Genomic DNA, 16,560 nt, shown 5'->3' with positions numbered 1-16,560 from the left:
CCTTGCTTTTGCTGCCAAGAATTGCTTTTGCTCGTCTATTCTGGTTCTAATTGAATTTTGGGATTTTTAAAAAATCTGTGAAATATGCTGTTGGAATGTTGATCAAAATAGCATTAAAATTATATAACAATTTTGGAAGGATGGCCATTTTCACTGGCCATGGGTTTTTCCTACCAAAGAGCAAGGAATATCTTTCCATTTTCTTTTCTTTTCTTTCTTTCTTTTTGTCTTTTTCATTTTTATCGGTACCAGGGATCGAACTCATGACTGCCTGCTTGCAAGGCAGACGCTTATGCTGCTGAGCTAAATCCCCAGCCCGTCTTTCCATTTTCTGATATTCTCTTCAATATTCTTTTTGAGTACTGTCATCTTCAGTGTAGATAGAGGTCTTATACTCCTACTTCCTTCATCAGATTGATTCCTAAATGTTTCATTTTGGGGAATGCTATTGTGATAGGCATTGTTTCCCTAATTTCTCTCTCAGTTTATTGCTTGTATATGAGAAGGCTATTGATTTTTTGAGTGTTGACTTCGTATCCAACTATACTACTGAATTTGATTATGGAATCTAGAAGTCTTTTGGTGGAGTTTTTGGTCTCTTGCATATAGAGTATAATGTCATTTGCAATTAATGATAATTTAACTTCTTCATTTCCTATCTTTGTCCATTTCATCTTTCACGTCTGATTGCTCTGGCTAATGTTTTCCGAACTATATTGAGTGAGAGTGGTGACAGAGAACATCCTTGTCTTGCCCCTGATTTTTAAAGTTTTCAATTTTTGTCCATTTACCATGATGTTGGCTGTTGGTTTGTGTTATATGGCTTTTATCTGCTTGAGATAAAGACTATGTATTACAATTTTTTGTAGGCTTTTTATCATGAACGGGCATTGGACTTGTCAAATGCTTCTTAGGAATCTATTGAGATGCTAATATGGTTTCTGTTTTTCCTGTCACTCACAAATAATGTTCTGGATCACTGGCCAATTAGCGGCTTTGTGCCACCTGTCCAATCAGGAGCGCTGTTGAATAGAGATGCGCGCCCTAGCAAATCTCGCGACGTTTTGCTTGCGCCGCCATGTAAATTTGTCCTGAGGTTCTGGGTCCGAGTCCCGCCTCCGTGGTGCTGGCGGCGGGGTCGGTGGGGATGACCCAGAGCCCTGGGACCCAGGAATGGTGAGTGTTCCCCGCCGAGGGTCCTGTGGGCAGGGTCCGTCGGAGAGCCCGCGCCAGCCCGGTCTGAGGTCCAGAGAGACCTGGCGCCCAGGCGGAGCTCTGCCCTGCCCCCCCACAGGCGGGGGTCGGCCGGAAGTGAAGTTGGGGGATCTGAGTTTGGTGTCTTGAGTCAGAATTGTGACCGAGATTAAGAGTTGGGCCACTAGGGGGAGCGCTAAGACAACATTCTAGCCTTTTATAGTGCCAGGAAAGAAAGGGAAGTAATATGAAAATGGGGAGGTAGGGGGTTCAGCGCTGTTCCTCTCCTGAAACTACTTTCTGCTTTTTTGGGGCGTCGTCTGGGTTTGCATTTCTCCTCACTGGTGAGGGATTCGCTGGGATCTGATTTTGTGAGTAGCAGAATGTTGGGACTGGTGTTTGGATGATGTGCGGAGTCTTCCTGGTCTTGACTCTTGATTAAGCTTTGTGAGATTTTTATCAAGGCTGTTCCGTGATAAGCTTTGGTAGAAGATGAGTGGCGTGGTCAGTCCCATTGAGGTAGAAGAAATAAAAGAAAGGAGACAAGGACATCACAACTAAAAACTGCATTTAAAGACTTCTATAACTTCCAAAACACAGCCGAAATTTCCCAAAGCCATAAATTGACTTAATTAAGAAAGTAAGAAATAGGAGCCCGCTCTTGAGATAAGGACAGCCTCAATGTCAGCAGTCCTTGCTTAGGTTTACATTTGTTGTACCAGAGAGCAATCATTAAAAGACCATAAGTTGACCCAATTAAGAAAGTAACAGGTGTGGGAGTACTAGAAAGCAGTTTGTACTAATTGTTGTTTTAAAGGTGTAAGACAGAGGCTTGGCACAAAGTGGTTTGATAAGACCATCAACCCTCTTAATAGAGACAGGACTTGAATAAAGGCACTGGTGTTTCCCTAAAACTGAAAATGTCACTTACATCCAAACAAAAGAGATCAGCTTACTTGCTACCATTCGGCAACCCTATGCACTTTCCAAGTGATGAAAGGGTCTAGTCCAGCCGTCAGCAGCAAACCCTCTCTTGTCCTCAAGGCATCGTGGATTAATCCTCTCTTATTATTCCACGTTGTCCCTACTCTGTTCCAGTTATTGGTCTTATCTGATCCCATAGTGCAGGAAACATAATTGATAATTTAGACTAAGTGACATAGCTCTATAGTATCAGCAGAAAAAAAAAAAAAAAAAAAAAGCAAAGACCTTACCTTTAAAGGTCTATCAGCCCTTTAAAACTTGGTTTGGGCTTGCATAACAAATTTTCTTAGTATACATAAAAGCAAGAAAAGAGCAGTTTAACCCCGTAATTGTAGTTTAGAGTTATCCCAAAGCTGTTTACAAAAAAGGTTTTAATCACAGCTACCCAATAAAAAATTTTATCTTAAATCAAAGAATTTAAATGTAACGTTACCAGTCAAGAGTGTTTCCCCTGGGGCTGGGGATTTAGCTCAGCAGCATAAGCACCTGCCTTGCAAGCAGGCGGTCGTGAGTTTGATCCCTGGTACCGATAAAAAAAAAAAAAAAAAAAAAGAATGTTTCCCTTATGGGCCCTCCTTACCATATTTATAGGCTGTTCCGAAGCTGTTTTCTCTTTTGGCATCCTGAGACAGGACTTAACTTTAGCTTATTATTTGTCAGAATCTAGCATAGGCTGTATGTAACTCAAGAGCCTCTTTTTACCTAATATTTGGCCTTTTATTTTGAATGAAGACCCTATCCCTGCAGCCTCTCCTGAGATCTCTGAGTAGAAGATGCAGAGTCTCAGCTCCTGAGTGCATGCCTTTGCTATCTGGATGGAAGGGTCAAGCTCAAATGGGAAGGAGCAAGGGTCTCTCACTGTCAGCGCCTGAAGGGGCCAAGAGAGAGGGAGTGTGAGAGAGAAGTGACCTACAGCCTTCCTTAACAGGTAACTCACCACTCCAGGAATCAGAGAGACCCAGGGTCTTGCAGGAGTGCTGACCCCTAACCTTGTCCCACTTCCTAAAATCTAGTGAAGATTGAATTTCCCAAAACCACATTCAACTCACAGCAGCAGGAGGGGTCCCCTTGCTGGGGTTGTGCTTGTTGCTCCTGGCGTTCTTTCTGGATGTTGCTTTTAAGAAAATGCCAGTTCAGGTAGATGACTATCTGAAAGGAGAGTCACAACAGTGGGAAAACCCCAGATGTAAGTTCTTCAAGCATCTCAAATATTAGAAAAAGGCCTTGGGGGCAGGGGAGAGCAAATGAGAGTAGAGAGAAGGTGGGAGAAGCCGAGGTTCTTGGCATTTATCTATAATCACAGCACTTTGAGAGGCTAAGGCAGGAGAATTGTGAGTTGGAGACTAGGCTAAACTATTTAGTGAGACCCTGTCTCAAAAGAAAAAAAAATAGGAGATAGAAGAGGCAGGGGAAATGATGATTAGTGGCCACATCAGCTACTAAACCACAGAATGGTTTCCCATAAGTTCAGCCTGTCCTTAAGGTGGTGATCTAACAGGGGTTGTGACAGCCACTGGCTGAGCAGTGCTCAGGAGTCATAGGTGTGAGGGAAAGAGAAAGCATCAGGTCTCCAGCTCCTCTGTGTTTTGTTCCTGCTGGGAAGTTCAGCGGGTTCTTTCTGAGACGAATAGAAATCTGGAAAGCCTGTCTGCCTTGTCCTCACTAAGGGCCATCATGTCTGTGTAGTGGGAGGATGTTTCCTGGCAGGTGGCTGCACCTGCAGAATGGACAGCTCTGGGAGGAGCATTCAGTATCCTCAGCTGTTTTCTAGAGCTGCTCTAGTGACTGTAGTTTGTGCCAGTTGAGAAAACCTGTGTGGGTCTGATGCAGAAAAAGAGGCCATTGCGTTTTGCCTGTTAGGAAGATGAGAGTTTATTTGGGTCTGTAGTGTAATAAAATATATTTGGTCTTTGTCCCCAGTATCTGGCACCGAGATCCTAAAACCTTACTGTTTCCTGGCTGACAGATTGCATGGCTTGCCGTTCATAACGAGCTCCAGTCAGATGACAGTGAACTATCTCAGGGTGCCATAGTTTTGAGTTGGGGGCTCGTGACAATAAACACAGTGTGGTGTTTTGGGCTGGTATCTGCAGAGGGCGCATGGTGCAGGGGCCAATCCCAGAGTTTTGGGTCTCTGCTAACTCTGTGTGGTGTCATCACTGAGTTGTTGGCCACCCGTTTGGTATTGGAGACTTGGTTGGTTTCAGCGGTACCACACATTTTGTGTCAGCAGTGTGAGAAGACAGTGAAAGTCAGTCCCTGTAGAGCCCTGCTCACTGGGTGGACTGAGTGGAGGATCTGGAGGAAGACACCTGTCCAGGTGAGAACAGCAGGGGTGTGCTCCTAAAATGTTTTTGGCTTCTCACGTTTCATCACTCACTATCTAGGTGTGAGCCACTTTCTGCTACCTTACTGCTAGTGGAAGGGTCTCCAGCCTTGGGGTATGTTTGTACTACTACTATAGCCTCAAGAGTGGGTGAAGCAGGCTGCTTCCTTAAGCTGCTTTCCTTCCCTTTCCTTTTCTTTCCTAGGTAGAATCTTGTTGCTGTAAAGTTTACATAAGCATTCAGGCATTTTATTTCACGATTTGAGTATAAAATTGTGATTTTCTCATTTGAAACTTGAGTGGATATAGTGGTAAGATCTGAAGACTCCAGGAGGATTACTTGTTTATATTAAGTTTAAATAAGTGCATTTATATATGTGCTTTGTAGTATCACTGAGATCCTTTATAGTATCACCAGGGAGATGAGTAAACTGGCCATGATCGTGTGAGGTGTGTTTCCCTGGTATGATGCACCTTTGCACCCAGAGCTGTCGGTAGGGCTTTCAATGTAGCTTTCCATCTCTTTATCATGAAGTAAAAGGTTTACTTAGTTTTGCCTCTTGAATTTGGAAGGAGTTAATACTGCTGTTAAATACTATTAGCGTTATGCATGGAGGTGGTGTTTGCAATATTTGTAGTTTCCTTCCTTTGCTTCTTTTGACTTCTGATGTGGGCAAGGCTGTTACCAGCCATTTTTTTTTCTTTGTTGTTGTTGTTGTTTTGTTTTGTTTTGAGACAGGGTCCACGGTGTAGTTCAGGATGGCTATGAACTCACTATGTAGCCCAGGCTGACCTTCAGCTTGCATCAACCATTTCATTTCTCTACTTATGGGATTAGATTGTTGAAGATTATTTTTTGATGTTTTTGATATTCTTGATTTTTGTTTGCAAATTCTAATGCTTTATATATTTTTGTACAGTATGAGTCACTGATTTGTGTGTTGATTTCCAGTTTGGTATTACATTTCCTATGTGTGTATTCATTTATTGTGTAGTTTACTGACTCGGGGTAATCTGAGTTCTGGTGTTTCACAGCATCTTTGTATGATTATACATTACTTTATACCAGTGACCACTGGCGATAAGCATTATTCCTAAAGGGGCCTTTCTCATTCTGTGAACTTCTTTCCTTTTTTTGTTTTGTTTTGGTTCAGTTTGGTTTGGTTTGATTTGATTTTCTGTTTGATTCTCTGGTGCTATGTAACTGCTATGTTTTGAATTGTAAATCCAGGTCTTCATTGCTATATAGCAAAATGATGTACTTTTGTACGTTAACTTCATGTCGAACCATCTTGGTACTAGGCTTTTTTGTTGATTCTTTGGAATTTTACATAATCATTTCATTGTTGCCAACGACAAGTTTATTTTTGCTTGTCATTTTCATCAATGCGTTTTGCATTTCTTTCTCGTTTTCTGGCTATTCTGCATCTGTTGTTAATGATCTGAGGAACTGTGTTCTTTAGCTTGTCAAAGTGATGGATTGCATTAACTCCTTTCTCAGTGTTTCCATAGTTCTTACTTGGTCCTAGTTTATTTGTTACATGTTACATGTTGTTAGGTAGGAGTTGGTATTATTTGTGAAGGTATTGATCTATGTTTTATTTTGTATGACTCTTCAATTTTGATATCATTGTAGTTTTGCTGTGTAGCATAAAACTTTGTTACTTCTGCTTCTTTCCTAGAAGAGGTTAAAGGGAATTGGTGAGATTTCTTCCATATTAGACAGAGTGAATCATTCCCTTCTTGTGGACCTTGCCCTTTTTATTTCACATAGTTATTTCTTACTGTTTTAATGTCTTTATACACTTCAATTTGTATTGTCTCAGCTGGTTGTGAGTTTTAGTAGATTGTTTCTTGCCACAAATTGGTTCATTTCACCCCAGATTGTTAAGTTTATGGGCATGGAATTCTTTATAACACTCATTTATTGTCCTTTTAATGTCCATAGATAGTGTTCACATCCTATCTTTCATTTCTTATGTTCTTAATTTGTATGTTCTCTAGTCTTCTAGTTATTTTGCCTGAATTCTTGCCAGTTTTATTGATCTTTTAAGAGAATTGGGCTTTAGTTTCTTTAATGTTCTGTTGGTTTTTTTTTTCTCTGTAATTTTTTTGATGTGTTTACTAACCATTATTTCTCTCTCCTTGATTTGACATTGTCTCATTCTTCCCTGGGTTTTCAGAGTAGAGAATTAGTTCATTGCATTTAGGTCATTCTCCTCTCATACTGATTCATTAGATTAGGAGTGGGATGCCTTACTTCATCCCACAAATTTGGCTACGATGAGACATTTTTATGTGTTTTTAAATATTTTATTTCTTAGGAGGCTTGTTTTTGACTTGTGTTATGTAAATGTTTGGGTTAATCTCCAGTTCCATGGAGCTTTCCATGGGTTCCATTTAAATTCCAATATCATTGGAGAGGACTTTATATACTGCTATCCCTTTACATTTGTTAAAGTGTGTTTTGTAACTTAGAACATAATTTCTGTGAGTGAATATTTCATATGATTTTTAAATGAATGTGAAGACATCTTTCAAAAATTCTTGCGGTGCTGTCAGGTCCACATCCTGGCTGTGCTCGGACAGCTAGATAGTTGATGAGAGACAAAAGAAAATAGAGGTGATTTGTGGAAGAACAGGAAGGGATTAAAATTGGTACTTGCTAATACAGAAGCATTGTAAATGAGTGTATTCAGATTCAGTGGAATTACTTGAAATATACAGAAGGGCCATACATGCTTCAGCAGCACCCTTTGGCAAAGTCTCATGAGGGGTGCATCCTCAGCAAATCCTGAAAGTGGTGTGTAATCAACAGTGGCACTACATGGAAAATCTACAGAGGACACACACTATATAACAGCCTCACTTAGTAAAGCCACAAAGGGTGCATACTTAACAATAGCAGTTATCACAGGGAGAGGGTTTCCTAGATGAGGCTGTAAGCAGTGACATCACAAGCTTGCTTTTGTTCTGTTGTGTAATCAGCATTCCAAGGAACAGCTAACTTAGCATAGAGTCAGAAAAGTGATTTCTACAGATACTACTAGTTACTGTTTCCCACTGTCCTTTGCATAATATTCATCTAGTTTGTTCTCTTGACTTGGCCAGAGCCTTGGGATGCAAATGTGTTTCGGAAATTTGATGCTAAGTGTCTTTTTCTTGGGGATAATACATTTCATTTCCCATGTGCCTGAATTCCTTTTCAGTCTTATTGAGCCCATTCTTTGCATTCTCTTCTGGTAACTCTAAGTGTACATTGCAACCAAATCCCACAACAACAATATGGAAGGTAGTAGATTAGAACAAGCCCTGCTGGGTAGCAAGCAAATTGAATGAAACATTTCTTCAGGTGGCAGGGAGAAATTGTAACCAACTAAGCAGATGCAAGATTAAGTTTATCTGTACCTGTAACATGATTTTGCAATTTATGGACTTATAGGTGCATTATAAGAATTATTCAGAATACTTACAGTTTTATTTTGTGAGGGTACAGGTGCCTCCTTATGCTCAGTTAACCAACCAGAGTGTCAGACACAGGGCATCCCACCAAAGACTTATGCTCATCTATTCCCAAGATTGCTTTTGTTCATTGCTATAGAGCATTTTTCCCATTTTATTCATGAAAGTGTTCTATTTGCAAGTAGCATGATCTGCATTTTTAAATGGTAGGTCTGTTCAGTCAAATTCAGAGTGACTCAGGACAAACTTGGGCTTTGGGCAGACCTTTGTAACAATTATCATGAAGCACTCACTATGTGAATACTTGCTTTATAGTCTTTTGGCTTCGGTGTTTGGTAAGGCTGACATAAGTGACTCCATCTTGATTTTGACAGCTCTGAAGTATTCCTTATATTCCTTCCTTGTCTTTGTGATTGTTTCTCTGAAGATATTGCTGATCTACCATCCTGTAGTTATACTGTTGCATCCCCATTAGTGTATTACAGTTCTGGCTGTTGGTCTTATTTCATTCAACAGAAAAGCTCTGTGAGAGGACATGAATATGGACAGAGAAAAAGACTACAACTACCAAGTTTTGTAGTAAATGTGTGAGCTGTACAGCATCTTGTGAATTCTCATAAATTTTCATTGCTGTTACCAGTCCCACCCTTCCTTCTGAAACATATTTGGGATATTTTAGGAGTCAGTGACCTTGGATGATGTGACTGTGAACTTCACCCAAGAGGAGTGGGCTTTGTTGAAACCTTCCCAGAAGAATTTCTACAGAGCTGTAATGCAAGAGACTTTGTGGAACTTGGCCTCTGTAGGTAAGGGGGACCTCATCTCTTACTTAGGACTGCTGTTCAAAGTTTTAGAATATGAAAAATAAACACTGGTGAAAAAGCTTAATATGGTCACAATAGAACATGAACCTGGAATTTACCAATTTTTATATAGTATAGTAATCTATCATAATTTTCTGGTGTTTGCATTTTAGGTCAAAAATGGCAATACCAGATCATTGAAGATGAGTATAAAAATCTCAACAGAAATCTAAGGTAATTTCTACTTACAAGAGAAAGGATTGTTCCTTACAAAATTGGGAGTGATAGGAAGTATTTAAAAGAAGCATAGGAAATCCCTGCCTCAAAATGATTTCCTCTCAGAATTTTTTTTTTTATATTTTATTTTATTTTATTTAAGGAGAAAAGAAAAGAAAGAAAAAAAAAGTGAAGGGGTACAAGTTATACAGATTTACAGGAGAAAAAAATGTGCAGTAGGCAATCACTAGTTAATGGATTACATATTGCCATCTTAGAAATAATTGTTCAAGTCACAAAATTAAAGCTTGTAGAGTGGACATTCCAACAATGATACTGCAAACAGTTCTGTTCAATGATCCAATAAAACTCTGTGATATCATTTTCTATCTTATACACTTAAATATACATGCAGTTATATAGTTTAGAGCACTTTCTTTTCCTCTCTTTTGTACAATGACTATTACACATTTTGGGTTTCATTGCTCCCACGGTTCTTATTGCTTTTTTGGAAGAGAGTAAAACCAAATGTGACATAACAGAACAGAATCGGTCAAGTCAAAAGGGTGGACATAATAGATAATATAAAAACATAATACAAGGTGATCAACAATGGTTACCCTAATGCCTCCCGCTATTTCTAATAGAATTGCCTATATCATTAGTTGTTATACAATTGAACAAAACCGTAAAGAATAAAACCGGCAAAACCAAAACATTGGAGATATTGTAGGTCTTCAAAAGTAGATAAAAGTCAACAAGAATGGGCGTTATAATGAATCTCATTATCTTCTCAGCTGATGCCTAAACTTTCGAACCTGATACTATCCAGCAAAACAGAATAGAGGAACCTCAGTCAAAAACAAGATGGTGAGAGTAATACAGGGCTTCAGATCGAGATAATAGAAAGTCAAAGTGGGTTACTATATTATATCCTGCTATATTTTTCCCTTTAATTAAATGGATAAAAATAAAAAAGTAAATAGTGGAGTGGAGATTGAGAAAAAAGAGGGCATAACAGCGAAACAGGGCAGATCAAAACATAACCATTTAAGCAGAATAGTGTTTCACCACCAGATATTTCCGACCCAAAAGTAGTTACCATATTGACTCTTTCCTTGAAGTCCTTGAGTACAACTTCGTATACTGTAGCATTAAGTATATCAAAACAATGTAAAACCATTTAAGAGAATGACAGCATTATAGAGTATTTAGAATCGACTAACAGAAAATGAACAATGGTCTCTGTATAATCTCCTTGTCCTTAAAAGGTTTTTGCTTATACTATCGTACATAACAAAATCCAATAAGATACAACCTGTTTAGACCATTGGAGACAGAAGAACAAAAGCTAGATGAGACTTCAAAACAAGATGGTACTAAATCAGCATTACCCATTAAGATGTCATTTTCTCCAAAAAAAGCTGTTCCTATCATCCAATCTTCTCTGTCTCATTTCTGTTGAGCTCTTTTTCTGTCAGTAGCTGTCAGTTTGTCTTCTTCATTTTGTTCTCTGCTCCATTCGTTGTGGCCTCCCCGCCACTATTTCTGGGTTCTTTGTATTTTTCTTTTTTTAGAATATCCTGCAATACTTTCTGTAGGGTTGAATTGGTGGTTGCAAATTCCCCCAGTTCCTCTTTATCCTGGAAGCACCTCGTTTTTCCATCAATTTCCAGGGACAGTTGTGCAGGATATCTCAATCTTGGCTGGAGATTATTATCTTTCAAAGCTTGAATTATTTCTCCCCATGCTCTTCGTGATTTGATGGTTTGTGAAGAGAAATCTGCTGTAATTCTGATGGGTATTCCCTTGTAAGTGATCTGTTTCTTGTCTCTTACAGCTTTTAATATTCTGTTCTTGTATTGAATTTCTGGAATTTTTATTATTATATGCCTGGGTGTTTCTCTGTTAGGGTTGTAGGTAGCTGGGGTCCTGTATGCCTCATACATCTGAGTATCTTTACCTTTTGCTAAATTAGGAAAATTCTCCTGGATTATTTCTGTGAGTAGCTTTTGTAGTTCACTTGTTTGTGTCCCTACTTCTTCTTTTATGTTCTTAATCCTTAAGTTATGGCTCCTCTTATCATCTTCTTGTCTTTGTATTATTGCTGTGTGTTTCTTTGTTATTTTTAAGAAGTTTTTCATTTCATTCTCCCATGTTTCAAGTCTGCCCTCCAATTCAGATAGTCTGTCCTTAGTTTCTTTCAAGCTGTTATGCCAGTCTTGGATAGACTTCTTAATTTCTTGATAGTCTCTTTGAACCTGCTTCACATACTCAATGCTTTCTCTGTTTTCTCCATCAAGCAATTCTCCCCTCTTTTTCTGTTCTTCCATTCCACCATCTGCTTTTTCCTGGGTGGTGCTTAGCATTTCTCTAACTATTCTGCATACTTCTAGCTTCAGGTCATTGATAACTTCATTCCTGAATTGGTCTATGAGGCTCTCTAGATGGCGCTTAATGTATATTGGTGCGGTGTCCACTATTGCCTGTTTCTCAGGATTAGGGGCCGAGGAGCCTTTTTTGTTGCTTCCCTTCCCCATATTTTCTGTTCCTTATAAAATGCAATCTTACATAGGAGGCCCGGCTTCCCTGCCTGTCAGCCATAGCCTGATCAAATTGCGCTGGCTAGTTGTTCCCGCCCACCGCTGCGCCCCAGGGAGTTGTGGAGGAGGCAGCCTATGCGGGAGTCGGTCGCTCCTCCGGGCCACCGTCAGGCTCTGGGATCTGGGTTAGGCCAGCCTAGGGAGTCCGCCAGCAGCGTCACTCAGGCCAGTCACCTTTCACCAATCCTGTCCGAGAGGGGAATGTGCGGCTGGAGTTGTCACCGCGCCCTGCTCTTACAGGACTGCCCGAGCCCAGAAAAACCTCCGCTGGAGTCAAACTGTGGTAGGGGATCAGTTTCTTGCTCACCTCGCCACCAGTCAGTTTTCCTCCTTGTCCGTCCTGTTTCCGACTCCGTTCGCAGACTCCCGTTCCCAGAGCTCGGCGCGTCTCTCCTTGCCGAGGCGCTGTGGAGGCAGCCAGCCGCTGGGCGGCGGGAAATCCAAACCGCGGTTTCCAATGGCGCGGGGACTCCGTTCGCAGACTCCCGTTCCCAGAGCTCGGCGCGTCTCTCCTTGCCGAGCCGCTGTGGAGGCAGCCAGCCGCTGGGCGGCGGGAAATCCAAACCGCGGTTTCCAATGGCGCGGGGACTCCGCTCGCAGACTCCCGTTCCCAGAGCTTGGCGGGCGCGTCTCTCCTTGCCGAGCCGCTGTGGAGGCAGCCAGCCGCTGGGCGGCGGGAAATCCAAACCGCGGTTTCCAATGGCGCGGGGTCGAGCCTCCACACCGAGATTTTTCTGTTCCTATTTTAGCGCCAGGACTGTATTCTAAGTTAGATTCTCTCAGCCCAGTTCGTTCCTGAGTCAGCAGAGCATATCTCTACTGGTTCGTATCTCCTTAGTCCGCATCATTCCTGGCCTCTGAGCCGAGCCTTTAGAGAGCCTTCAGTAGCTGCTGCTGTCTGTCCGCCATGTTCTCAGGAAGTCTCCTCTCAGAATTTTTTCCTTAAACTTCCTACTGATTGAGAATCCTTACTCCAAAAAATCCAAAATCCTAAATGCTGCAACATCCTAAACTCTTGAGCGCCACAGGTTATATGTTCTGATGTTTGATGTACTTAAACTTTGTTATATGCGTAAAATTATTTAAAATGTATACAGCTGCTTTTAAGCTTTCCATATAAGGAGTATGTGAAAGAAATAAATTTTTGTTAATATGTGGCTTGCATTTCCCAGATATATATACAAACATTTCAAAATCCAAAACACTTCTTTTCCCATGCTTTTTTTCTTTTGAATCATAGACAGGGTCTCACTATGTAGTTCAGGCTGGCTTTGAACTCACTATGTAGCCCAGGCTGTCCTGGAACTTGTGGCAATCTTTCTGCCTCAGCCTCCTGAGTCCTGGGATTGCAGCACCACTACTTTGTGCCCTCCCATGCATTTTGGATAGCAGATTCTAAACCTGTGTGTAAATGTAACTTAGATGTTTGGTATTTGCACTGTGGTTACCTTAGAAACAATACCAGGAAGCACATGTGCTTTGATATGTAATCTTTTTGAGCATTCAGTCCATATATGTTCACACAATTTATAGAGTGATACAGCTGACACATTTTATGGTGACATTAAAATATAAATTAGTACTTATTAGTAAATATAAAGTCATTCACAAGTAAATCCCTTCGTAATGTGTTGTTCTTATATTACAGATGTCAAGTGCTACAGAGATTCTTTGAACATAAAGAAAATAGACAACTTGGAGAAATGTTCATCAAGACTCCAAATCATAGAGTGAACAAGAAAACTTCTAGGGTAAAACAACGTAAAAGGCACATGTATAAAGAAGTGGCCAGTAGTCCTTCACTGTTTCCAAAGGATATCATAATTAACCACGAACACAGGCCATCCGAGTATCAGGAAAGTACAGAGAGGCCCCATGAATGTAAAAAATGTGATAAAGCTTTTAAGTGGCCCTGTGACCTTCGAAATCATGAAAGGACTCACACGGGAGAAAAACCTTATGCATGTGTGCAGTGTGGGAAAACTTTTTCTTGTTCCACCTACTATCGAAGACATGAACAAATTCACACTGGAGAAAAACCCTTTATATGTCAGCAATGTGGGAAATCCTTCCGGTGTTCCAGCTTCCTTGAAATACATGAAAGAATCCACACAGGAGAGAAACCTTTTGTATGTAAGCACTGTGCAAAAGCCTTCACTTGTGCCAGTACTCTTCGAATACATGAAAGAAACCACAATGGAGAGAAACCTTATGTGTGTGAGCTATGTGGGAAAGCTTTCCGAGAATACGGCAAAATGCTAAGGCATGGAAAAACTCACAATGGGGACAGACACTGTCCCTGTGAGGAATGTGGGAGAGTCTTCAGGAGCTATGGTTACTTGCAAAACCATATAAGGACTCACACTCGCCAGAAATCCTGAGTATAGAATGTGGAAGGCCTCTTTATCCCACACCCACCATCATACACTTCAGAATGCCTAGAGGAGGTGCCTCCTGTCAGGGTAGACTGAGAAAAGCCTCCAGCACCTGGGTTTTGTTCACAGGGTTAGAAGAACACAGTGTGGAGAAAAAACATTAGAAAAAATAGATGTGCAAAATTGTTTAGTCAGTCTACATGTAATGTACACTGGCTTGAGACTGTAAATGAGAAAAATACAAGAAAGATGTCAGTCATAACGGAGTCAGTGTCCTGTAAAAGTTTCTCTGTTTTGAAAGCCTATGAATGTAAGTAATATAAAGAGTATAATGCCATTACCTTATCTGAAGGAAACCTAAAATTTATGTTGGTAATAATGCATCCAGCATTGGCTCTCTTATTGAGCCAGAGGGTGTTTGATCCAGTCAAATAGTAACATTGTTATTATTCTACTGTCTTCAGGTAGCAGGTTCTAAATATTTCTTATCTTTTGCACATTTTGATAACTGAGAATGTGTTTTTTTTATTTGTTTTGTTTTTTTTTTTTTACCAGTTTTAGGACACATTTATAAAATACCTTTGTTTTGTTTTGATCTATCCTGACCTCTGAGTAGCATCATTTGATGCTGTATATAACTTCTGTTCATAAGACATGACCTTGTAAATGTAAGGCCATCTGAAGTCTTCTCAGCCTTTTGTTCTTTCAGCCTATTATCTAAACTCTGAATCATTTCCTGCATTGTATAGTGAACTCTTCTCCATAAATGCACTGCTCTTCCAGCTATGGTGGGATTACATTTCTATAAAACCATGGTAAGAAAACATAAAAATTTGAAGAAATTGTACACAACCCACTTATCATCAGTGGTGAGTCTCTCCTAAAATATGCTCACATCATTTACAAAAGCCCATGGCCATGCAAAATCATCTGACAGGTGTTACATGAACAGGTGTTATAAATGTCATGTAATTCATTCAGTACAGTCACTGTGTCATTTGGATTGCTTACCTTCATGATGATTGTCTGCTTCTGCCCAGCATCATGAGAAAGTGGGTTGACACCACTGTCATGAAACATTAGTCTTGAAACTATTGGACATGTATCGCTTTTCTATCATCAATATTATAAGTCAAACCATCATCAGTTGGTGATCATCCTTGTGTCAATTAAAATTATACATTTGTTGAATCCTTAGCAAGCTATATAATTCATCTCTGATTCTCCTGTGTGGGTCTAAGGAGAGCAGTATGTGTAGGTAAATTGTCAGACTGCCAGCCTAGGAAGGGATGGAGAAGGCAACACTGTTGCAATTAAGCTTTTGTTTCTCAAAAAATACACCTTTTGAGCATCCTCACTTACTAGCTTCATAGATTAGAAACATACAGACTTAACCATCCATAACTGAAGACTTCTGTGCTCTCAATGTGAATTATGTTTCAACATTATGTTTCAACATGAGTTGCTGTCATGCTGTGCTAGTTTTTTTGGTAAGAAAAGTGAGGTGGCAAACAGATGGGAATCTGGTGTTTATAAGATGGACATTATTCCCCTCTTTTTATTTTATGAATGAACAGGAGCAGTGTTTGTTTTAGATTGCTTCCTGCTGGTGAGGCACTTGTGGGGACTGTTGTAATTGTCAAGATGACTAGTTAGACCCATGTTCAAGCTGGTGCCAGAAGTCTCAGCCAGGACAAGGAGCTCTGGTAGTGAGGCCTGTATCCTGGATTGAAAAAGTCTTGGAAAGAAGTTAAAAAGTTTAAAAAGACAAGCAGTCGTTTGAGAGGTTCCGCCAAGGGGAGGAGATAGAGGGCCCAGCCCCTCAGAGAGGAGCAGATGGAAAAACCATGTCAGTGATATTACAGAGAGCCTCAAATGTTTGATTAAGGAGAGAAGAATGGAGAGCTGCAGTACAGTGATTCCAGGCATGTGGGGAAGAGAGCACACATCAGCAAGAGTACTTAGGAATGGGGGCCCTAATGGGTGAAATGAGGAATCTGTTTTTCTTCCTGAGGAGGGACCTGCTCTGCCATAAATGGTATAACCTCATGTTTTGCCTAAGGAGTATTAGTGGAAGGAGGTGTTCTTGATTATGTCTATGCTTTGCCTAAGGAGTATTGGGAGGTGTTTTTGATGATTATGTCTAAAGTGATGGCTTTTGGTAGTTGTTTATTGGAGAAGGACATGAGATGTGGGGATTTGTCTGTTTTCATGGGGTGCCTTCATGATAAGGATCTGTTGTCTCACATCCAAAGGGAGAGGTATAAAAGTGGCCAGGATCAGAGTATTGGCATTGTTTAGGGTGTTGGGCAGGGCTAAGTAATGCTCACATTGTCAATTGGTCATTTGCCCAGTTGTCACAGTTAATGTCCTATGTTTGTGTGGAGGGGCAAACCTGACAGTATGAGAAATGAAGAGTGACAGCTGTATTGGTAACTGTGTAGTTAATCATCATGGGTTTTGTTACCAGTTTTGGAGATGGTGAAGGCTTAAGGTGGGCGGGGGGCATTGTGGAAGCTCATAGAAAGGGTAGGGAGAGGCTTGGCTTGAGTTGGGGTTATTTGTTGTGTCTTGTGGTATTGGAGAACTTTGGTTTG

General features: G+C 40.5%; 1 protein-coding gene across 1 annotated transcript; it reads left to right on the top strand.

Annotated features, from left to right (window-relative positions):
- Window positions 1–1,068: 1,068 nt before the first annotated feature.
- LOC106026351 (zinc finger protein 136-like) lies at window positions 1,069–15,154 on the top strand. Its single transcript, XM_013146528.3, has 4 exons — window positions 1,069–1,176; window positions 8,646–8,772; window positions 8,943–9,003; window positions 13,237–15,154. Exons 1-4 carry the CDS (start codon window positions 1,174–1,176, stop codon window positions 13,967–13,969), a joined length of 924 nt encoding a protein of 307 aa, XP_013001982.2. The 5' UTR covers window positions 1,069–1,173; the 3' UTR covers window positions 13,970–15,154.
- The last annotated feature ends 1,406 nt before the right edge of the window (window positions 15,155–16,560 follow it).

The sequence above is a fragment of the Cavia porcellus genome, unplaced genomic scaffold (assembly GCF_034190915.1).
Source record: "Cavia porcellus strain 051 isolate PalLab524CR breed Dunkin Hartley unplaced genomic scaffold, mCavPor4.1 scaffold_17, whole genome shotgun sequence".
NCBI lineage: Eukaryota > Metazoa > Chordata > Mammalia > Rodentia > Caviidae > Cavia > Cavia porcellus.
The sequence above is the reverse complement of the archived record's forward strand: the minus strand, read 5'-3'. Positions and strand labels throughout refer to the sequence as shown.